Genomic DNA, 25,247 nt, shown 5'->3' with positions numbered 1-25,247 from the left:
CTGTATGCACACTGCAACTAGTGATGGATACTGTATGCACACTGCCACTAGTGATGGATACTGTATGCACACTGCCCCTAGTGATGGATACTGTATGCACACTGCACCTAGTGATGGATACTGTATGCACACTGCAACTAATGATGGATACTGTATGCACACTGCCACTAGTGATGGATACTGTATGCACACTGCAACTAGTAATGGATACTGTATGCACACTGCCACTAGTGATGGATACTGTATGCACACTGCCACTAGTGATGGATACTGTATGCACACTGCCACTAGTGATGGATACTGTATGCACACTGCCACTAGTGATGGATACTATATGCACACTGCCACTAGTGATGGATACTGTATGCACACTGCCACTAGTGATGGATACTGTATGCACACTGCCACTAGTGATGGATACTGTATGCACACTGCCACTAGTGATGGATACTGTATGCACACTGCCACTAGTGATGGATACTGTATGCACACTGCCACTAGTGATGGATACTGTATGCACACTGCCACTAGTGATGGATACTGTATGCACAATGCCACTAGTGATGGATACTGTATGCACACTGCCACTAGTGATGGATACTGTATGCACACTGCCACTAGTGATGGATACTGCATGCACACTGCCACTAGTGATGGATACTGTATGCACACTGCCACTAGTGATGGATACTGTATGCACACTGCCACTAGTGATGGATACTGTATGCACACTGCCACTAGTGATGGATACTGTATGCACACTGCCACTAGTGATGGATACTGTATGCACACTGTAACTAGTGATGGATACTGTATGCACACTGCCACTAGTGATGGATACTGTATGCACACTGCCACTAGTGATGGATACTGTATGCACACTGCCACTAGTGATGGATACTGTATGCACACTGCCACTAGTGATGGATACTGTATGCACACTGCCACTAGTGATGGATACTGTATGCACACTGCCACTAGTGATGGATACTGTATGCACACTGTAACTAGTGATGGATACTGTATGCACACTGCCACTAGTGATGGATACTGTATGCACACTGCCACTAGTGATGGATACTGTATGCACAATGCCACTAGTGATGGATACTGTATGCACACTGCCACTAGTGATGGATACTGTATGCACACTGCCACTAGTGATGGATACTGCATGCACACTGCCACTAGTGATGGATACTGTATGCACACTGCCACTAGTGATGGATACTGTATGCACACTGCCACTAGTGATGGATACTGTATGCACACTGCCACTAGTGATGGATACTGTATGCACACTGCCACTAGTGATGGATACTGTATGCACACTGTAACTAGTGATGGATACTGTATGCACACTGCCACTAGTGATGGATACTGTATGCACACTGCCACTAGTGATGGATACTGTATGCACACTGCCACTAGTGATGGATACTGTATGCACACTGCCACTAGTGATGGATACTGTATGCACACTGTAACTAGTGATGGATACTGTATGCACACTGCCACTAGTGATGGATACTGTATGCACACTGCCACTAGTGATGGATACTGTATGCACACTGCCACTAGTGATGGATACTGTATGCACACTGCCACTAGTGATGGATACTGTATGCACACTGCCACTAGTGATGGATACTGTATGCACACTGCCACTAGTGATGGATACTGTATGCACACTGCCACTAGTGATGGATACTGTATGCACACTGTAACTAGTTATGGATACTGTATGCACACTGCCACTAGTGATGGATACTGTATGCACACTGTAAATAGTTATGGATACTGTATGCACACTGCCACTAGTGATGGATACTGTATGCACACTGCCACTAGTGATGGATACTGTATGCACACTGCCCCAGTGATGGATACTGTATGCACACTGCCACTAGTGATGGATATTGTATGCACATGGCCACTAGTGATGGATACTGTATGCACACTGCCACTAGTGATGGATACTGTATGCACACTGCCACTAATGATGGATACTGTATGCACACTGCCACTAGTGATGGATACTGTATGCACACTGCCACTAGTGATGGATACTGTATGCACACTGCCACTAGTGATGGATACTGTATGCACACTGCCACTAGTGATGGATACTGTATGCACACTGCCACTAATGATGGATACTGTATGCACACTGCCACTAGTGATGGATACTGTATGCACACTGCCACTAGTGATGGATACTGTATGCACACTGCCACTAGTGATGGATACTGTATGCACACTGCCACTAGTGATGGATACTGTATGCACACTGCCACTAGTGATGGATACTGTATGCACACTGCCACTAGTGATGGATACTGTATGCACACTGCCACTAATGATGGATACTGTATGCACACTGCCACTAGTGATGGATACTGTATGCACACTGCCACTAGTGATGGATACTGTATGCACACTGCCACTAGTGATGGATACTGTATGCACACTGCCACTAGTGATGGATACTGTATGCACACTGCCACTAGTGATGGATACTGTATGCACACTGCCACTAGTGATGGATACTGTATGCACACTGCCACTAGTGATGGATACTATATGCACACTGCAACTTATTATGGATTCTGTATGCACACTGCAACTAGTTATGGATACTGTATGCACACTGTAACTAGTTATGGATACTGTATGCACACTGCCACTAGTGATGGATACTGTATGCACACTGCCACTAGTGATGGATGCTGTATGCACACTATCACTAGTGATGGATACTGTATGCACACTGCCACTAGTGATGGATACTGTATGCACACTGCCACTAGTGATGGATACTGTATGCACACTGCCACTAGTGATGGATGCTGTATGCACACTATCACTAGTGATGGATACTGTATGCACACTGCCACTAGTGATGGATACTGTATGCACACTGCCACTAGTGATGGATACTGTATGCACACTGCCACTAGTGATGGATACTGTATGCACACTGCCACTAGTGATGGATACTGTATGCACACTGCCACTAGTGATGGATACTGTATGCACACTGCCACTAGTGATGGATACTGTATGCACACTGCCACTAGTGATGGATACTGTATGCACACTGCCACTAGTGATGGATACTGTATGCACACTGCCACTAGTGATGGATGCTGTATGCACACTATCACTAGTGATGGATACTGTATGCACACTGCCACTAGTGATGGATACTGTATGCACACTGCCACTAGTGATGGATACTGTATGCACACTGCCACTAGTGATGGATACTGTATGCACACTGCCACTAGTGATGGATACTGTATGCACACTGCCACTAGTGATGGATACTGTATGCACACTGCCACTAGTGATGGATACTGTATGCACACTGCCACTAGTGATGGATACTGTATGCACACTGCCACTAGTGATGGATACTGTATGCACACTGCCACTAGTGATGGATACTGTATGCACACTGCCACTAGTGATGGATACTGTATGCACACTGCCACTAGTGATGGATACTGTATGCACACTGCCACTAGTGATGGATACTGTATGCACACTGCCACTAGTGATGGATACTGTATGCACACTGCCACTAGTGATGGATACTGTATGCACACTGCCACTAGTGATGGATACTGTATGCACACTGCCACTAGTGATGGATACTGTATGCACACTGCCACTAGTGATGGATACTGTATGCACACTGCCACTAGTGATGGATACTGTATGCACACTGCCACTAGTGATGGATACTGTATGCACACTGCCACTAGTGATGGATACTGTATGCACACTGCCACTAGTGATGGATACTGTATGCACACTGCCACTAGTGATGGATACTGTATGCACACTGCCACTAGTGATGGATACTGTATGCACACTGCCACTAGTGATGGATACTGTATGCACACTGCCACTAGTGATGGATACTGTATGCACACTGCCACTAGTGATGGATACTGCATGCACACTGCCACTAGTGATGGATACTGCATGCACACTGCCACTAGTGATGGATACTGTATGCACACTGCCACTAGTGATGGATACTGTATGCACACTGCCACTAGTGATGGATACTGTATGCACACTGCCACTAGTGATGGATACTGTATGCACACTGCCACTAGTGATGGATACTGTATGCACACTGCCACTAGTGATGGATACTGTATGCACACTGTAACTAGTGATGGATACTGTATGCACACTGCCACTAGTGATGGATACTGTATGCACACTGCCACTAGTGATGGATACTGTATGCACACTGCCACTAGTGATGGATACTGTATGCACACTGCCACTAGTGATGGATACTGTATGCACACTGCCACTAGTGATGGATACTGTATGCACACTGCCACTAGTGATGGATACTGTATGCACACTGCCACTAGTGATGGATACTGTATGCACACTGCCACTAGTGATGGATACTGTATGCACACTGCCACTAGTGATGGATACTGTATGCACACTGCCACTAGTGATGGATACTGTATGCACACTGTAACTAGTGATGGATACTGTATGCACACTGTCACTAGTGATGGATACTGTATGCACACTGCCACTAGTGATGGATACTGTATGCACACTGCCACTAGTGATGGATACTGTATGCACACTGCCACTAGTGATGGATACTGTATGCACACTGCCACTAGTGATGGATACTGTATGCACACTGCCACTAGTGATGGATACTGTATGCACACTGCCACTAGTGATGGATACTGTATGCACACTGCCACTAGTGATGGATACTGTATGCACACGGCCACTAGTGATGGATACTGTATGCACACTGCCACTAGTGATGGATACTGTATGCACACTGCCACTAGTGATGGATACTGTATGCACACTGCCACTAGTGATGGATACTGTATGCACACTGTAACTAGTGATGGATACTGTATGCACACTGCCACTAGTGATGGATACTGTATGCACACTGTAAATAGTTATGGATACTGTATGCACACTGCCACTAGTGATGGATACTGTATGCACAGTGCCACTAGTGATGGATACTGTATGCACACTGCCCCTAGTGATGGATACTGTATGCACACTGCCACTAGTGATGGATATTGTATGCACATGGCCACTAGTGATGGATACTGTATGCACACTGCCACTAGTGATGGATACTGTATGCACACTGCCACTAGTGATGGATACTGTATGCACACTGCCACTAGTGATGGATACTGTATTCACACTGCCACTAGTGATGGATACTGTATGCACACTGCCACTAGTGATGGATACTGTATGCACACTGCCACTAGTGATGGATACTGTATGCACACTGCCACTAGTGATGGATACTGCATGCACACTGCCACTAGTGATGGATACTATATGCACACTGCCACTAGTGATGGATACTGTATGCACACTGCCACTAGTGATGGATACTGTATGCACACTGCCACTAGTGATGGATACTGTATGCACACTGCCACTAGTGATGGATACTGTATGCACACTGCCACTAGTGATGGATACTGTATGCACACTGCCACTAGTGATGGATACTGTATGCACACTGCCACTAGTGATGGATACTGTATGCACACTGCCACTAGTGATGGATACTGTATGCACACTGCCACTAGTGATGGATACTGTATGCACACTGCCACTAGTGATGGATACTGTATGCACACTGCCACTAGTGATGGATACTGTATGCACACTGCCACTAGTGATGGATACTGTATGCACACTGCCACTAGTGATGGATACTGTATGCACACTGCCACTAGTGATGGATACTGTATGCACACTGCCACTAGTGATGGATACTGTATGCACACTGCCACTAGTGATGGATACTGTATGCACACTGCCACTAGTGATGGATACTGTATGCACACTGCCACTAGTGATGGATACTGTATGCACACTGCCACTAGTGATGGATACTGTATGCACACTGCCACTAGTGATGGATACTGTATGCACACTGCCACTAGTGATGGATACTGTATGCACACTGCCACTAGTGATGGATACTGTATGCACACTGCCACTAGTGATGGATACTGTATGCACACTGCAACTTATTATGGATTCTGTATGCACACTGCCACTAGTTATGGATACTGTATGCACACTGCCACTAGTGATGGATACTGTATGCACACTTCCACTAGTGATGGATACTGTATGCACACTGCAACTAGTTTAGTAGTTTAATGGTTGTGAAACTGGACCACCAATGCAGACTTTGAACTTAACATTTATCATGGAAGGACAGGAGATTCAAATTTAATGAAATCAGTATTTTTGGGTTGGCGTTGAAATGACTTGTTGTAAAAAATCTAATCTGGTTTTCATTGGGTGTACTGTAGCCTGCATTTTGACCCTTGTTGCCTGCAGTGCAATCAGACATTGGGAATGTGTTGTTATGCCAGTGGCAAGGATGTGTGTCGTGTTCAAATTTTGGATCTACATTGCTTAACCTTGCCCTGAAAATTACTTCAAAGCTGAATATCTGAACAACAGTACATGCAATTTGGGCATGTGAGAAAGTGGAAAAGTTTTGGGAAGATCTAAATCAGGTATTAAATAAAATCACAAAAAGCAACATATCAAAAAGAGACCTTTCTTCTAAATAATATAAGAAGTAAAGAATTAGGCCTCAAACTGGATGAAGCACAAAAAACATTTATTATGATAGCCTTAGCTGTAGCAAAAAAATGTATAATGTCAACTTGGAAATCAGAAGAGAGCCTGAGAGTACAGCAATGGTGCGTGAAAATGAATAGATGTTTTCCTTTGGAAAAAATAACATAATTTAAAAAATAAATTCACATTATTTTAACAAATTTGGGAACCGTACATGGAACACAACGGAGAGGGCCTACCGCGGACCTCCACCCCCTAAAATGATAAAATGAGAAGACAAAATGACCTGACCCAGTGTGTAAAAGTAGATGACACAATTTTCTTGTTATTTTCATTGTGTGATGACATTGTTTAATGGGTTTATTGTATTGTATATGTTGAATATTTAATGGGTTTGGAGGGGGGGTGGGAAGGAGGGAGGGAAGGGAGGGAGGGAAAAAAGGGGAGAAAATGCCACTGTGTATATTCAAGAGGGAAATGTTTGTGTGTATTTTGATTGATATGGTTCATAGTGTGAAAAATTTTTTAAAAATTTTAAAAGCTGAATATCTGGATTTCTCTCCTCTTCTGTTTCACCTGATGGCATCTGATCAAATCACTGTTGATTTGTTCAAGGCTGAACCTCTCCACTCTTCCCTCTGATATGAGGAAACTGTCCCAAAACCAGATTTTGTAAAGAGAACATTATTGTCAGCTGTTAGAATTCTGGAGAGGGGAAGAGTACTGAATTTTCCAACCATTCAATACCCAGTTGCACATTAAATTTAATTGACAGATTACCTGCGTTCAGATCGGGCGGCATGGCTAGTGTTGTGGGGAGAGCGATGCTGCTTGCAGCACCAGTAACCCGAGTTCAAATCCAGCACTGTCTGAAGGGCGTTTGTTCATTCTCCCCATGTCTGTGTGGATTTCCTCTGGGAGCTCTGGTTTCCTCCGACATTGCAAAGGCTTACGGGATTGGAGCTGATGAGTTGAACACCTTCTATGCCCGCTTTGAGAGGGAGAACCCAACAAAGCTGAGGACCCTGCAATACAAGTCTCTGAATCAGAACACCATTCAAAAGGGTGTCAGGCCTGGACTGTGCAGCTGGCAGGGGACTGAAAACCTATGCCAACCAATGAGCCCGAGTGTTCACAGACATTTTTCAACCTCTCACTGCTGCAGTCACAGGTTCACACCTGCTTCAAAAGGGCATCTATCATCCCAGTCCCCAAGAAGAGCAGAATGAGCTGCCTCGATGACTATCTACTGTGATGAAATGCTTTGAGAGGTTGGTCATGGCCAGAATTAACATGTACATAAGCAAAGGGACTGGACCCACTACAATTCACCTATCGTCACAATCGCTCCACAGCAGATGCAATATCACTGGCTCTCCATTCAGCTCTGGATCATCTCATACATACGGCTGCTCTTCGTCGTCTATAGCTCAGCCTTCAACACCATTATTCCCTCAGTGCTGGTCAACAAGCTCCATACCCTTGGCCTCCTTTTTGGAAGACCACAATCAGTGCAAATTGGAAACAACATCTCCTCCTTATTGACCATCACTACAGAAGCGCCTCAAGGATGCGTGTTTCACCCACTGCTCTACTCATTCTACACCCATGTCTTTGTGCCCAGGCACAAATCTAATGCTATCTACAAATTTGGCAATATCACCATGGTTTCGGCAGGATTAAAAGTGGCAATGGAGGGAGATAGATTGGCTCGTTGAGTGGTGTCACAGCAACAGCCTTGCACTCAACATTAGCAAAATCAAGGAGATGATTGCAGACTTCAGGAAGAAATCAGGAGAACGCAAACCAGCCCTCGTCAAGGGCTCAGTATTGAAGAACTTCAAATTCCTGGATGTCAACATCTCCAAGGATCTATCTTGGAGCCTCCATGTCGATGCAATCATGAAGATGGCTCACCAGCGGCTATACTTTGTGAGGTGTTTGAGGAGATTTGGTATGTCACCAAAGAATCTTGAAAAATGTTATCGCTCTACCGTGAAGAGCATTTTATCTTTTATTGTCACTGTCTGGTACAGAGGTGCCAATGCTCTGGACAAGAAAAAATCTCCAGATGTTTGGTGATTCAGCCTGCGACATCATGGGCACCAAACTTCACTCCACCAAGGACGTCTACAAGAGATGACGTCTTTAAAAAACAGCCTCTATCCTTAAGGACCCCTATCACCCTGGCCATGCCCTCTTCACTCTGCTACCATCAGGAAAAAAGTACAGGAGCCTGAAGGCTAGCACTCAGCGGCACAAAGACAGTTTCTTCCCCCTCTGCCATCATATTCCTGAATGATCAATAAACCAAAGACACTGCCTTACTTCAACTTTTTGTGCCCCCTTATTTTTATTTATTGTTGTAAGGTGGTTTATATGAATGTTTGCACTGTGATGTTGCCACAAAACAACAAATTTCGTGACTTGATCATGGCAATAAATTCTGATACTGATTAGAAGGTTAATCGTTCACAGAAATATATTTGGGCAGAATAGCCTCATGGGCTGGAAGGGCCTTCTAAATGGAAAATAAATTAGAGGAAACTAAGCCACAACATTGAAATATTTTGACTACTTTAAATTTTGGGTAACTTGCTTTATCACTCTTTCTAAATACACGTCCGAATCAGGAGACGAGGAGGTATCAGCGACTCAACTTGCCCTTCCTGCCTCCGATAACTGAATGAGAGAGAGTGACGCACTGTCTGATTAGATCCCTTCCCTTAAATCTGAGGCAGTACTCAGTACCTAGCATACACATTGTAGCACAGTTCTCCAAGGGTCCAGGACATAAATGGAATCATTTCCGTTCCATTGCTGCCTGCCAAGTCTGTCCCCAGCTCAATTGATTAAATATTAAGCAAGCAATAAATGGCATTTTTAGGAAATAATAGTAAAGGTTTTCTTGTAATTGTGCAAACACTATAAATTTGTTACATACTAGACCAGCAGCAGAATTCACTAAGACAATGGTATCTTCAAAATAATAATTTTTATTAATAACTATTAATAACATAACCCTTCTTACTTAACTCTAAACTTAACTCTAACATAACCCCACTATGCATGTGTGTGTGTGGCAAAACCGAAACCATTATAGTTCACGCACCATTCTGAAGAGATGATTTTAAAGTCAGTCAGTTTTGTTTTGAAAGTCAGATTCTTTAAATTATTGCTCAAAGTATTTTGAAATATCAAGTTATCAGACCTCTTTAAAGCTCACAAATTTCTTGAGTTGTTTTCAGAGCAATGTTTCTTCATATGAATGACTTTCCATAAATCCCCGTCTCCCCTTTGGCATGGCGGTTTCGGAATCTGTGTTTCACATGATGATTTCACACCCAGGCAAGGGTTCAATGAAGAAACTATTAAATATAAGATTAATTTTCCTTTCTTAATCAACAGTGACATATATTGTGTGACTAGATCAATGGTTCTCAACCTTTATTCCACTCACATACCACTTTAAGTAATCCCTATCCCGTTGGTGCTCTGTGATTAATAAGGGAATGCTTAAGGAGGGATGAGAGTGGGAAGGGAAGGTTGAGAATCCCTGCTCTAGACCCAATTGTGAATGAAATATTTTGCTTGAGAAATATTGTCATTGGCCCATTTCCTTTGGCGATATAAAACGATGCACATAATGAGTCAATGAGGTACGATTAAAACAGTGGTTTTCAAACTTTTTCACATCCCACCTTAAGCAATCCCTTACTAATCACAAAGCATCTATGACATAGGGAATACTTAAAGTGGTATGTGAGTGGAAAGAAAAAGGTTGAGAACTACTGGAATAGATAATACAAACTCCCAGTAAGGCATATTTCATGCATTAATCAGAAATGTGATGGGGATTTGGGGGGGAAGGGGGGGGGGTAGGGTGGGAAGGAGAGTATAGATGGGGAGAAAGATAATGTTCTCAACCATCCCCAGTGTGTGTCCCAAAAATTGTGTTGTCTACTCAGCACTTCTTGAGGTTGGAATGCAGTTTTGTAATGGAAGGGAAAGATCTGTGTGGGGAAACAGATCTGCTTTGGAGAAGGGGCCAAGAAGATTCTGCCAAAGAAACATGCGCAGCTAGGGTTCAAATACAAAACCAGAAGGACAAAGGTGGAATCTCAAAATTACTGCTTTAGTGGCATGCAAATTAGTATGGGACCAGTCGATCAAAGAACTGAATGTGTGACTCAAAGACTGGTGTGGGAGAAAAGGGTTTTAGTTCTTGAAACTAGTACCTGTATTGGGGAAAGAGGATGATGTTTTATTGAATGCGCTTCACTCAGGTTGACACCATTGTCCTGGAGAATCAAATGCTTTAGTTGGTGCATTTGTGGTTCTAAGAAGGGGAAATTTAAAAATAAATGTCGGTCTAATATATTTGCAAATTGGGGCAAGTTCAAAACATGTAACAAAGAGGCGTCGAATACCTTACGTTTGTCACAAAATGAACTAATGTCAGAATAAATTTGTGTAAGTTTGACTTTGGAGAAATGGACATGATGTAGCACTTTGAATTGAATAAGACAATGCCCAGTGCACAATGAGGAATCGTAAATCAGGGCCAAAATTGAAGTAATTCTTCTTCTGAGAAAGAGAGATTCGGATCATCCTCCCATTCATTTTTAATTCCACTTAAAGAAATTGCTTTCATATTCAATAGTTTATGATATGAACCAAATATCATGCCTTTATGAGTAAATTGTATCTCAAAAAGTTCATTGATAAAATTTGGGTCAGGGCGAGTAGGAAATATTTCAAGCTTTAGTGAACAAAATGTCGAATTTGATAGTATCTGCTGGGTCAAAGGTCATCCCCAAGTGTTGAAGGGATACAAAATGTTTTGTTGTATTAAAAAAATCCATTCTTGAAAACTGGCATCTAAAATAACAATATAACAATTTACAGAATGGAAACAGGCCCTTCTAGTCCACACCATTTTATGTGAAACTCCATTAGTTCCACCTACCCACTCCCTTGCCCATAACCCTCCAACCTCCTCACATCCATGTACTCATGTTCTTCTTCTTTCTTCTTTGGCTTGGCTTCGCGGACGAAGATCTATGGAGGGGGTAAAAGTCCACGTCAGCTGCAGGCTCGTTTGTGGCTGACAAGTCCGATGCGGGACAGGCAGACACGGTTGCAGCGGCTGCAGGGGAAAAATGGTTGGTTGGGGTTGGGTGTTGGGTTTTTCCTCCTTTGCCTTTTGTCAGTGAGGTGGACTCTGTGGTCTTCTTCAAAGGAGGTTGCTGCCCGCCAAACTGTGAGGCGCCAAGATGCACGGTTTGAGGCGATATCAGCCCACTGGCGGTGGTCAATGTGGCAGGCACCAAGAGATTTCTTTAGGCAGTCCTTGTACCTTTTCTTTGGTCCTCTGTCACGGTGGCCAGTGGAGAGCTCGCCATATAACACGATCTTGGGAAGGCGATGGTCCTCCATTCTGGAGACGTGACCCACCCAGCGCAGCTGGATCTTCAGCAGCGTGGACTCGATGCTGTCGACCTCTGCCATCTCGAGTACTTCGACGTTAGGGATGAAAGCGCTCCAATGGATGTTGAGGATGGAGCGGAGACAATGCTGGTGGAAGCGTTCTAGGAGCCGAAGGTGATGCCAGTAGAGGACCCATGATTCGGAGCTGAACAGGAGTGTGGGTATGACAACGGCTCTGTATACGCTTATCTTTGTGAGGTTTTTCAGTTGGTTGTTTTTCCAGACTCTTTTGTGTAGTCTTCCAAAGGCGCTATTTGCCTTGGCGAGTCTGTTGTCTATCTCATTGTCGATCCTTGCATCTGATGATATGGTGCAGCCGAGATAGGTAAACTGGTTGACCGTTTTGAGTTTTGTGTGCCCGATGGAGATGTGGGGGGGCTGGTAGTCATGGTGGGGAGCGGGCTGATGGAGGACCTCAGTTTTCTTCAGGCTGACTTCCAGGCCAAACACTTTGGCAGTTTCACACATGTCAAACTCTGGCCTTTGGCCCGCAAGATCATTTCAAAAATGTATTAGAGGTGGCCCGCCCTGTAGCGAGAGCTGATGCTGTTTTTTGGTCATGTCACCCCCACCATCCTCCCCCTTCATTGCACATCCTTCCCCATTGTAACACGAGAAATTGTAACACGAGAAGTCTGTCGATGTCATCAGCTGGCAAGCCGGTTGGAAGGCTCCCCGCACAACCAGTCACTTCTCCCACCTGTCGAGCGGTGCGGCAGATTGGCGAGCGCTTGTGATTTCCTGTCGGCGCGACGTGCATGGCAGGCTGCGCACGTCCCCCGGGCAGCGCGAGCCCCACGCGACTGGCACCGGACGGCCCTTCCACAGCGCGAGCGCACTTCTCCCGGTCGCCACGGCCTTCAGCTCTTGCACCCGCGCGGACCCCAGGGACGGCTGGTTCGGCCCTGCACGTGAAGAGAGAGATGGTGGCTGTCCGCAAAGGCTGATCTGCAGCGCGCTGGGCCTGAGTGGGTGGGTAAGCAGGGGTGGGCAGAGGGTGTAGGTGAGGAGTAATGGGCAGGGGAAGTTATGGTGGTGCGAGGGGCAGTTAGAGGGAGGGATGAGTAGAAGTAGGGGTGGATAGGGAAGAGGTAAAAGGGGAGGGGCAGGGCAGGTAGGGGAGGGGTGATTAGAGGGTGAGAGACGGGTAGAGGGAGGAACAGGTTGAGGGGAGAGGCAGTAGAGGGGCATGTATAGGATGGGGTGGGTAGAGGCAGAGCGAGTGGCGTGAGGGGTGAGTAGAGGTTGGGTAAAGGACTGGTCAGGTAGAGAGATGGTGGGTCGAGGGTGAATAGAGGCCTAGAGCCTGAGGAGTGAGCAGGAAATGCTGAGTCCTGATGCAGGCCAAAATGGACACAGCCTATGAATGCTGACTACATCTCCACAGGGACCAAATAGGTTTCCCTCAGGTCAAGCAAAGGGTGAACTTGAGCTACCTACTCCTGACCTGTAACATTATCCTCCTAAAGTTATATCCTAAAGTTTAATATTACATATGTTGAAAGAAGAGAAAACATCCAGATGTTGTTGAAAATTTTCAATAAATATTTAGTTCGGCCCTCGACTTAGTCCAAGTTTTTAATTTTGGCCCTCCGTAAATTTGAGTTTGACACCCCTGTCTTAAATGACAGAATTGACCCTGCCACAACTATCTCTTCCAGAAGGTCATTCCGCTCAGCTACCACTCCCTGAGTGAAGAAGCTTCTTCCTCTTATACTTATACTTTGGCTTGGCTTCGCGGACGAAGATTTATGGAGGGGGTAAAAGTCCACGTCAGCTGCAGGCTCGTTTGTGGCTGACAAGTCCGATGCGGGACAGGCAGACACGGTTGCAGCGGTTGCAAGGGAAAATTTGTTGGTTGGGGTTGGGTGTTGGGTTTTTCCTCCTTTGTCTTTTGTCAGTGAGGTGGGCTCTGCGGTCTTCTTCAAAGGAGGTTGCTGCCTGCCGAACTGTGAGGCGCCAAGATGCACGGTTTGAGGCGAGATCAGCCCACTGGCGGTGGTCAATGTGGCAGGCACCAAGAGATTTCTTTAGGCAGTCCTTGTACCTTTTCTTTGGTGCACCTCTGTCACGGTGGCCAGTGGAGAGCTTGCCATATAATAGCTGGTTGAAATAAGTAATTAGATAAGTAATTATAGGACTTGTAACTATAAATCCTGTAATCCTGAAAAAATTTCTGAATTGATTCCAGATCTTCAATCTATGTGTCATTATTAATGTTCTTTGTTGATTTTTGAATAGAGATAGGTAAAGATGACCCCAATAGGGAGGTAGATCAACTCCATCTCAATCCAATTAGGATAAGTTGTCTGTCTTCACAATGCAACAAAAGTAACATATTTCTTATGTTTATAGCCCAGTAGTTAAAAAAAACATTTTTACGATCACTTTAGATCCATGTCTGGTAATTACATTATTTGGTTTTTCTTAAGATTTAAATATTATTTTATCTTCCCATCAAAGACAGGTTATAGCAATGTATAGCAACAAGAGCATTTCTGTTAAAATGGAAAGATGAGTTCCCACCTACACATCATGAATGGCTATTAGATATTATGTCCTTTTTTAAAATCTGGAGAAAATTAGGCATAATGTCACGAAAATCAAGATTTCTTTTGATAAGACTTGGGGCCCATTTCTAGCTCACTTCCATAATTTGACTCATCAGGTGCGATGCTGAATGCCACTGGATGTGCTTGTTTGGATCTCCTGAGGCCGCTTGTTCGGTTTTAACACTACACACAATATGAATTTTAATTGTGATTGCTGAGGGTTTGAAGTTTTTTTTCTTTTTAATTTATTTTTCTTACTTTCCTCACAACATTGCATATAGTTTACCCTTTCTTGGATTTAGAATTAAGTCATATTGCTTCTGTACCATATGTTATTGTTTGTAAATCTGCAAAGGTTTCCTTGCAATTGATTTACTGCTTTTATTTTGTTTGCTTTTCTGATATAACTCGATTTTTTTTAAAAAATTAGAAGAAACAAAGTTAAATAGAAAAGTTTAGAAAGTTCAAGAGAATTTTAGAAAGTGCGCAGGGTAGCAAAATGAGGAGTGAGGCAGTGTATCAGGAAGCGATGGAACATGAAGGCAACTTCATCTAGAGTCGGGGGGGGGGGTGTTTAAAGGCTCTTCATCTGAATGCAGGCAGAATTCTGATAGGGTGGGTGAATGAATGCCACAAGTGAATGGGCGTGACCAAATCGGTTGGGAAGGAAACATTCCAGGACATTTAACTTTTTGAATAGAAAAGGAAGCGATAGCATCTCTGATATTAAAATATGGGGTAAAGACCATAGTGTGGAACTTCTAGTAATAGAATCAATTAATGTAGAGCTGGAGAAAAAGGCAAAATACAAAAAAAAAACATTGGTGGGAGTTGCATATTTACCCTCAAGCAATAGCACTGCTGGGTACAGATTGGGTAACGGTTAAGGCTAAGAAGGCAAAGCAAACCGCCTTCAGGAAGATGCAGAGAGGGCTCAGGCCCAAAACGTTTCCGCCTCAAGAGGTGGAAAATCTCATGTTCGGGTGTGAGAGAAACAACCCAAGTCTCAACGTGGATAAGGCAAAGGGAATGATCGTGGACTTCAGGACCACCCACCCCCTCTACTGCACATCGACAACTCTAGGGTGGAGAGCACAAGGTTCCTTGGCGTTCACTTAACTAGTGACCTGTCGTGGGCGCACAACTACTCCTCACTTGTCAGGAAGGCACAGCAGCGACTGCACTCCCTGAGAAGACTGAAGCGGACAAGGCTATCAGCCACCATCATGTCAACCTTCTCCAGGAGCTCTATCAAGACTGCCCTGGCCTGCTGTGTCACAATGTGGTACGGTTATTGCAAAGAAATTGATCGGTAAATCCACAGGACCATAAGAGTGGCAGAGAGGATCACTGGAGTCCCTCACCCCACCCTCCACCAATTGAAGTGATCTACCCAGATTGTTACCTGTAAAGGGCACGCAAAATCATTGAGAACATCCCCCACCCCTTTCACTCTGCAAATAGCATACTTCCGTCAGGAAGGAGATCCAGGAGTATCAGAGCGGAACAGCTTCTTCCCACACGCAAGGAGAATGCTGAACGACCAAAGAAACTGCTCGCATCAACCTTCCGAGACACTCATATTCATGAAACCTTATTTATTTATTTATTTGTGTATATGAAAACTTGTCCCTGCGTGTGTATTGTTTGTCTGTATGTGTGTTATGTCAGGTTGCGTGTCTGTGTGGTTTGCACCGAGGACCAGAGAACGTTCTTTCTTCGGGTTGTACTTGTGCAATCAGATGACACTAAACTTTTCTTGATATTAGTTATATATCTCGACCTCCTAATGGACTCTGCGTGACCTGCTGAGTTCCTCCAGCTTTTTTGTGTTTTTCACAACCTATGATTAGTGGTCCAATTATAAAGGGCTCTGGAATGTAGTGGATAGGTGCGACCATCCTACCAAACAAAGTAGAGTAAAACCTCGTTAGAACGCAGTAGTTGGTGTCCAAGATTTCATACCGCGTTACAGCCGAGTCGTGGAACAGATGCATATACCTCATGATTCAGGAAGCAGGAAAACAGAATACTGTGACTCAAACCCTATAATACGACCTTTAAACTCCACATATTAACAAACACATCTTGTAAATGAGTCATACGAGTCCATTTTTGAGTTTGTGGCTGTTAGCCTGGCCTCCTAAAATCAATGTTTGGGGTCCACAGACACCCGCGCTATAAGCGATTCCGCGGATTAACGAATCACATTCTAACGAGGTTTCACTGTACATGCTTGTGACAGAAGGAGGGCAACAAATATTCACCAGATTAATTCTTAGGATGGTGGTTTTCTCGTCATGAGGAGAGATTAGGCAGGTCAGGTCTTGCTGTCTTGAAATTGGAAGAATGACTGGTAATCTCATGGAAGCCGTAAAATCCACAGTGACCTTCACAGGGTAAATGCAGGGATTTTGTTTGTTTTTTAAATGGTTGGTGTTCAGAGCCAATTCTTCTCTCCCCTGACTGTCCAAACCTTTGTTGTGGCAGAATGAACGGTTGAAACTTCAGGAGAAGGCGAAGTGTCTTTATTATGTAAGAGAGTGGAGGCTGTTTGGAGTCCTCTGAACGGAAAGGCTGAGGAGGGTGGGTAAAATGTGTTGATTTTGGAGGGCGTCAAGGAATATGAGATTAACACAGCAAGGTAAAATATCATCTCAGAGCAGCAGAGTTGAATGCTTAATTTTTCTTTGTTCAGTTCCGAATAATTATGGTGTACCCAGCAAGCAGTGGAAGATAAATGGAAGGATTGAGTTTAATGAATCTGAACATTTCAGGCTTCAACCTGGTCTTGTTCATCTACCCTATTGGAATTCTTTCATCGGATCTCAAAGTTTGAAGTTCTCTTATCTTCTCAGGAAGAAGAGGTCATCGTGTACTCCCCCATTGTTACACTCTCCAACCTCATTCCTTCGACTTCCTACAACTGCAGCGTGACCAGTGTCAGCTACGAGCATTACAGCGCTCCAGTTTTTATCATTGTCTCAACAGGTAAACCCCATCACTTTTTTAAAAAAATATTAGCGGTGAGGAGAGGTGAATTGTTGTTTTTTAAATCACAAGCATAGAGATAATTGAGAATGGTAATCATTAAATTTCTAGTTTTGGACGTCAGTTCAAACATGGTGGTGATCTCTGCCTTGGCGATTCTAAGTATCCTACTGATTGGACTGCTGCTGGTCACACTATTTATTCTCCGACGTAAGCACTTGCAACATGCCAGGTAAGGGGCTATTTGCTCCATCCACTTTCACTTGGAGATGCGGGGCTTTGCAGACGCTGAGACTGTACATTTTAATGTTTTACAGAAATTGTGGAGCAGGAATATTTGTGAATTTTGCCACTCTGGAACGAGATGGGAAGTTGCCGTTTAACTGGTACGTTCAAAGGTGAAGTAAAAGACTGAGGAGCCTTTCTGGAGTCATGAAACTTGTCGTGTTTTAATACTCTGCCTAAGCTTTTCATCCCAAGTTTAGTTTGAATTGAGTAAAAACACCATGCTGGAGAAACTCATCAGTGCACTTCACATAGCAATGATAAAGGTACAAAACCAACGTCCTGGGCTTGAGCCCCTCATCGAGGTACGAGCAAAATGTAGGCAGGCCACGCAAAATGCTGGGGGTGGGGAAAGGAGCAGGAGCAGGGAATTGAAACTCCTGCGCTGACATGTCTGTCCATGGCCTCCTGCTGCCAAACCAAGACCACCCGCAAAATGGAGGGGCAACACCCGATTTTCCGTCTGGGCCCTCTCCAACTGGACGGCATTGACATCGACGTCTCCGGTTTCTGCCGGCCCACTCCCTGTTCTCCCTCTCTTCCCCAGCCCTCTTGTCTCCTTTCCTCCTTGTTTGTTGGTGGGCCCTCCCTCCATTATCCACCTATTACCTCCTGCCTGTGGGACTGTGCTCCTTTTCCCGATCCCTAACCACCTCCCCCACCCCCCACCATTTTGTTCAGGTACCTGCTGACATTTTGCTCATAGCTTGATGAAGGGCTCAAGCCTGAAACATGGGTAATGTATCTTTAACTTTGCTATATAAACTACATTGTTTGACCTGCTGAGTTTCTCCAGCATTTTGTTTTTTTTACTTCAATAATGGTGCTTGCAGACTTTTGTGTTTTATCTAGTTTGAGTTAAGTTTGGTTTAATTTGTGATAACCCAGTGTTACCCAATGAATGGTCAGGGGTCACTTGTTACCTTCAAGCATAGAACTGGGAACTGACTCACAATTTGAAACCATCGCTGAACTTGGCCTTTAAACAGCTTGCACCATCAGTTGGAGATTTCAAAAAGGGAAGTTAACTCTGTGGTCACATTCAAATTGGTTTAGATTCAAGTCACCCAGCATGGAAACAGACCTTTGATCCACAAAGTTTGTGCTGAACCCACTAAACCCATCATATTCCGTCATTTCTAAAATCTCTCCCCACGTTACCACTCACTAGGTGCAATTTACAGTGGTTGATCAACCTGCAGCTCTCTGGGATGCAGGAGGGAACAGGAGCAGCTGGATAAAGCCCATGTGGCCACCCACAAAGGGAATGGGCACTTTCTGGTACAGCTCTCGAGGTCGGGATCGAACCGGTGTTACTGGAGTGGTGAGGCTGTGACTCGATGACCTCTGCCACTCTGGTGCCCAGAGAATCAAGCCGAGGGTTCTTGTATAAAATTTAAAAAGAAGACCCCCAACCCCTGCGGGTGGAGGAGCAGCAGGGGAGAAAGAGGCTGGTCGACGTTTTGGGTGAAAACTAGATGAAGGGTTCCAGCTGGAAAACACCAACCCTTTCCCTTTTTCTCCCCTCTGATGCAGCTTGACCCGCTGGGTTCCCCCAACAGGTTGTGTTTTTACTCTAGCATCTGCAGCCTCTCATGTGTCCCCCTCATCGGCTTTGCAATACTTTCAGAATTGAACTTCAATAATTCCATTGCAAAATTTGATTATTTTTTTGATATGGCAACCATTGTTTCAGCACCTTGGGTTTTTGGTAATTGGTCCACTTTTGGTGAGCTTGACTGAACTGTCATTGTTGCTGAGGTCCAAACATCAACACGCAAGGTCCAATTAAGCCTTGAAGCATTAAGAACCTCCATGGTTTGAAACAAATCTCTTCTTAATGGTTCACAAGCAACTGTTTACCACTCCCATTTCAAATAATGCTCATCTCTCCAACCTCTTTCAGCAGATCCGAAATGCTGGGTAGTGCACGAGATGTCTGGCGAGAATTTCCCGGCAATAGGTTCAGTTCTTGCATTGATTTTGCAGAGAAAATGGATGAACAGCTGTAAACTGCTGTTTTCTGAGGAGAATTTGGTCAGCGCTGATGAAATGGGGATGGGTTGGACGGCTGGCAATTGAACAATAAATGCAGTAGTAGAGGCAATGTAACTGTACCTCACCGCTCCAGTTACCCGGATTCAGGCTTGTCCTACAGTGCTGTCCGTGTGCAGATTATACCTGTGACCGGGTACTCCAGTTTCCTCCCACATCCAAACAATCCAGAGCAGCCATTCTCAACGAACAGGAGCCCTTGGTAGGAGAGGGAAGCAAAACCTGACTGCTTTGCAGGGAGGGGAGGACCATAAGCTTTGAGCAGACTCCTGGTTGGATTGTGCTGGGGGGGGTGGGGGGAAGGGGGGAAGGTTGAGAATGGCTGATCTGGAGGTCAGTGGGTAAATGGCCCGCTGTAAATTGCCCCTCGTTCTGCAGATGAGTGTTAGAATCTGAGGGAAGTTGATGGGAGTGGTTCAAGTGAGTTTGTTAAGATAAGAGTAAAAATGAGTGTCCATGGTCAATGCAGACTTGGGACTGTTCCATTGCTGCACCTCTATGGCTTTGCAGTGGATATGCCACATTTTATAGTTTTTGCTGTCTGTTACCATCTCGCTCACATACTTCCAACAGGAGTGTAGTAACTCAATTCTCCCAACGTATGAAGTCTTTGTATTGTGCAAAGACTAATGATGAACTTAAGTTGTAACACTCTTATCTGTCACCCACTTTGCTCATTACAGCAAAGCCAACGAGGCACAATGTTCAATCTCCCTTTTACGTACTTGCCCAAGCTAGAACATGATTTGTTTTTTGTGTGTTTGAGCAGTGGAATAAACTACGGCTCTTCTTGCATCAGGTCTGGTCACTGTAATAGATTTAAAACTGAGACCCAGTGGCAGGAATTCTCTTCAGTGTGTAAAAGGTTGCATTTAGGCAGCTTTTCGAAGTAATTTCCGCGTAACTATTTTCCTGGCGTTTTCCAGTTAGCTAAAACTGGATAAAAAATATATAAAGAGGAAACTGCCTAACTTGATAATATATGAGAAAGCAAGTCAAACATGGAATAAAGGAAATAAATATAATTTTCTGCCTGCTTGTGTGACTGAAACTATTAATTATATTAACTTTGTGCTTAATTGTGTCTGCATTTCTCATCGTAACCCTCTGCAGTTTGTCTGCGGTTGGCACATAATCTCTATATCAGGTACCTAACAACATCTGTCTATATGTATGTTAATCACAGGCAATTATCTCTTTTATTAATCAACGAGACTCTGTGTATATGTCTGTGTTGCATTTTCTCAGGCGTAGAAGTATTTTTGCTGTTCTTGCACTGCTCCCATCATGCTTTTGGACTGACTATCTTTTGGCCTTTGGTATTAACCCTTGGTAAGTTTATTTTAATCTTCCCTTGTCCTTTTTGGGGCATTTTAAAAATAGGACTGAGCTCTCCCATGTCTGTGTCTTAAGAAGCATTGGCTAAAAATTTGAGGATAATTCCAAGAAGCATTTGTTAGCAATGTGCATTTGATTGTCCATTGGGATTAGGTCGGCCAAGGGAAACGGAAAAGAATTGACCGACTATGATATTCACTACTTGCATTTATATTCCCCTTTTTTGCTGGGGAGAGACTTCCCAAATTGCTCTATTTAGACCAAGGCAAAGAAAGGCACATCTGTACCAGTGATAAAGGTATCCATTTTAGGGAGTCGAAGGAAGAAAGGGGGAATTAAGAGACTTGAGGCAAGAGTTTCAGATATGGAGGACTGAGGGCTGCCAACAAGGAGACGAAGGGCAGGTGATGAATGAAGGAACCAAATCAAAGGTCACTCAAGTTTGAGCCTGAGAATGGCTGCAAAGACAAGGTGGCAGATCTTGAATTGAGCCAGTGTAGGCTGGCAGCATGGTGTGGTGGGTGGGCCGGCCACATGGCACTGTGGGTGGACTGGTGGCGTAGGTGGGCTGGTGCTGTGGGTGGACTGTTGGCATGGGCGGGCTGGCTGCACGGCTTGGTGGGCAGGCTGGTGGGATGGAAAGAGTTAAGTTGGCATTCATCAATAATAAAAGTTGTTGGTGAAAATTATATCAGTAAGGGAATTTAATGGGCCAGAAATGTATTCATAAATTTTTTAAAAATGCATTTGGCAGTTGAAAGTTGGTTTAACCTGAAGATGAGAAACTTTACACACCCAACTGGGGAATTTGATCTCTAATTTTTTTTGGCAGCATCTTCATTCATCACCTCACATTTTCCAGCATAAAACTCCTCCTGATGTCACCAGTGGTAGGGTACGAACTGGTATGTCTCTTTTATCTGAGGGATTTGGTGCAGCTTTCACACTGCGCCGAGTGAAACTTCTGTATTAGTCTGGTTTTAGGGAATCTGGTTGTTCTGTGAGTAAATAACTTTTATGAGTGCTGCAAAGTTGATAACTGGATCACTATGTAGAGCTATTACTGTTTAAAAAAATCAGGGGAAGTTCTATGCTGGGTAACACTTGTAAAATTTGCAACCGCTTTTAACTAATTGTTTACGATTCTGTGCCACTGAAGGATACAACAGGATAATGAATCCTTCTCAAAGCTCTGTATCCTGTGCCTTTTTAGAAATTTACAAGACATTAATGAGGCAGTCTAGAGCATTGCTCCATCAATAATTAATCCCTATTCTCTCTGCCTGCATGTCTGAAGAAAAGGCAGAGAGAGCTTAAAGGTAAACTGAAGAAAGTAAAAGATCTTCACTATTCTTGACTATAAATAATCAGAGACCATATTTCCAGGCATCCTCCCAAGAAATTCGCAGCAAGAAATAAACGATAATTGACACAATTCTGTGGTATCGCTGTGACCACTGGAAAAATGATTATTATTGCTTCTAAAATCTTTAGAGATGGAGGACAGTGGAACAACTTTAATTCCTCCATTTAGCCGCACCATTACAAACCCATGGGATATCTTACTTCTTAAACCACGATGGACTTGGTTCATAGACGTGTTACGAGGTAGGGTGGGTCGGCACAACATCAGGGGCCAAAGGGCCTGTGCTGTGCTGTAGAGTTCTATGCCATATACCTCTCCAGTTTCTCTCAGTTATACCACAAGAAAGTGTGCAAGTCTTCAGAAAGAAAAGAAAAATCACTGGGTTTTAAGCCAGTTGGTTTATTTTTGTACATGTGCTCCAAAGGCCACTGTTAACATTAACCCAGCCAACCCAACTCTGTTTTCATCTCCACTGTTTTTGATCTTTATCATAAATAGTCCCAACATTTGGAATTGGTTCTCATAACCAAGGGTGCTTAAGCTAAAGACCATTGAGATAATTATTCTGTACACACTTCAAGAATTTTTTCATTACGTACATTGGTCAAACTTTGCCTCTGCAACAACAACTCCCAGTCTTGCAAACAATCACTTAGAAGGGTGGCATTACAGGAAGGTTGTCCTTTCTGTTTCATTCACCAACCTGAGTTGAATATATAATCATTGCTCCTTTGCTGTTATTGGGTCAATATATGAAACCCTGATCCAGAAACTTTGTTGGATCATACAAAACAGTGTCATGAGCCAACTGGGGCAGAGCAGGGCATTTAGACGTCCATGTTTCAAAGAATGACAAATCTCGAGTGACTTTTGTAATCAGTTTGTGCTTTTGGTTCCAAACTAGAATCTTGTCTATCATGAGTTGAAACTGCCTTCACCTTGAATCAAACATTAATCCTCAGGTGTCTGATTCGTTGATTAAGTATTATGCTTATTTCATTGCATAGACCAATAACACGTTAGTTGGTGCCTGCACTATTTAATGGTAACTGATGAAAATGAATTAAAATAGAAATGAATGCAAATACATTGCGAGAGAAATTAATGTTACTCCAGTGCAAGATTTGACATTAATGCCAATAATATTGCAAAATTAAAACAACTGGGCATGTACAAAGCACATTCAACTGTATTTATTGCATTACAAGAGACGTGAGACGTGTTGCATCATAAATTAGTTAATGCCTACAAATATGGCACATTTAAAATGCAATGGTAATATATATTGCCAGTGTTTAAAATATTAATAGACTTGCATTGCTCGGAAAATAAAACACTCAATAGTTGACTACATTGTTCACGTTGCTTGGAGTCTTGTTTCCTCTTCCGCAGCAGACTTGTTGCCTGCTCATGGAATGCATCAGCACTGAGGCGGGCTTGGCATTGCTCCTCACTTTCCTGCTGACTGCTCCTTGTTTGTCTGGAGGCCTGAGCACTGAGACGGGGGCATCGCTGAAGCTCTGTTTCCCGCTCTCTGCCCCTTGCCTGTCTGGAAGCGTCAACAGTGAGGCGAGACTGATGTTCCTCTGCTGGCTCTTGCTTTCTTCTTTATCTAACTCCGCGGGCTTGTGAAGAGCTTCTGCCCATGTTGCTTCGCTTTTTTTGGGCCCCTATTGTTTGGCCACTTGTTTTTATTCTGAATGTACTTTGATGCCCAGTGCTGTAACTAATTGAGGTGTCCCTGGTGCAAGTTAAAAAAAAAATTTTTTTTGAACTTTTGAACTTCATATGACCTTAAAGGTTAAATTCAATGTGGTCATGACATTGAGCATCAAATATTACCCCTGCTGAACCTCCTTGGACATTTCTAGAGTGCTCCATATTGATTCGCATGGAGAACAGACAAACATGCACAAATGTATATTAGATGTATCTACATTCTAAGATACAGTAATAACAAACTGTTAACATTCTGAGGTACATAAATAACATTAGTACCACACACATTTCATCAATACATGATAAAAAAAACTGATATCTGCTTCCAAAACTAATATATTAATGCATTAGTAACTAATAATTTGTTGTGGAAGTTAAATTTACCCTCTAGTTTACCCATGTCCAATTGTTCGCCATTTACTAATTGCCAGCCCCGACGCTTCAGACATCTTCACCTTGAGGAGTACAGGGCTGATGTTAGTGATAGGGCAACTGATAAAAGAGGAAGATGGTTTAAATAGCTTGGCTGAGTGTGCTTGGCTGTTAGCAGTATTTTGGCATAGTACATTTTCCAAATTTTGAGATTGCTGTATAATGAAACTTCCTCAGTGAAGGTAGAAACTGATTCTCCTTTAATCATTTTATCAAATTCTTTGCTTACAGGAATAAATACGCACTGAAGAAGAGGAGACTAGCCAAGTATGTTTTTGTGTTAAATTTTTTAACTGATTGAAAATCATTTTGTGTGAAGTGCTGTATTGCAAAATAAATATCAGTAGTTTCAAGAACGAGAGTCATTGATGACC

At 43.6% G+C, this 25,247-nt stretch overlaps 1 protein-coding gene across 2 annotated transcripts in view; it reads left to right on the top strand.

Moving 5' to 3' along the window:
* Nucleotides 1-25,247, top strand: part of ptpro (protein tyrosine phosphatase receptor type O) — a 141,369-nt gene that overhangs the window by 90,799 nt on the left and 25,323 nt on the right. For both annotated transcript variants that reach the window (XM_069909377.1, XM_069909376.1), the window contains 4 exons: nucleotides 17,546-17,678; nucleotides 17,790-17,910; nucleotides 17,996-18,064; nucleotides 25,105-25,140. In XM_069909377.1, coding sequence (XP_069765478.1) covers nucleotides 17,546-17,678; nucleotides 17,790-17,910; nucleotides 17,996-18,064; nucleotides 25,105-25,140 — 359 coding nt within the window. The remainder of the gene's footprint in view (nucleotides 1-17,545; nucleotides 17,679-17,789; nucleotides 17,911-17,995; nucleotides 18,065-25,104; nucleotides 25,141-25,247) is intronic.

Source organism: Narcine bancroftii, chromosome 13, assembly GCF_036971445.1.
Source record: "Narcine bancroftii isolate sNarBan1 chromosome 13, sNarBan1.hap1, whole genome shotgun sequence".
In the NCBI taxonomy this organism is placed as follows: domain Eukaryota; kingdom Metazoa; phylum Chordata; class Chondrichthyes; order Torpediniformes; family Narcinidae; genus Narcine; species Narcine bancroftii.
The sequence above is the reverse complement of the archived record's forward strand: the minus strand, read 5'-3'. Positions and strand labels throughout refer to the sequence as shown.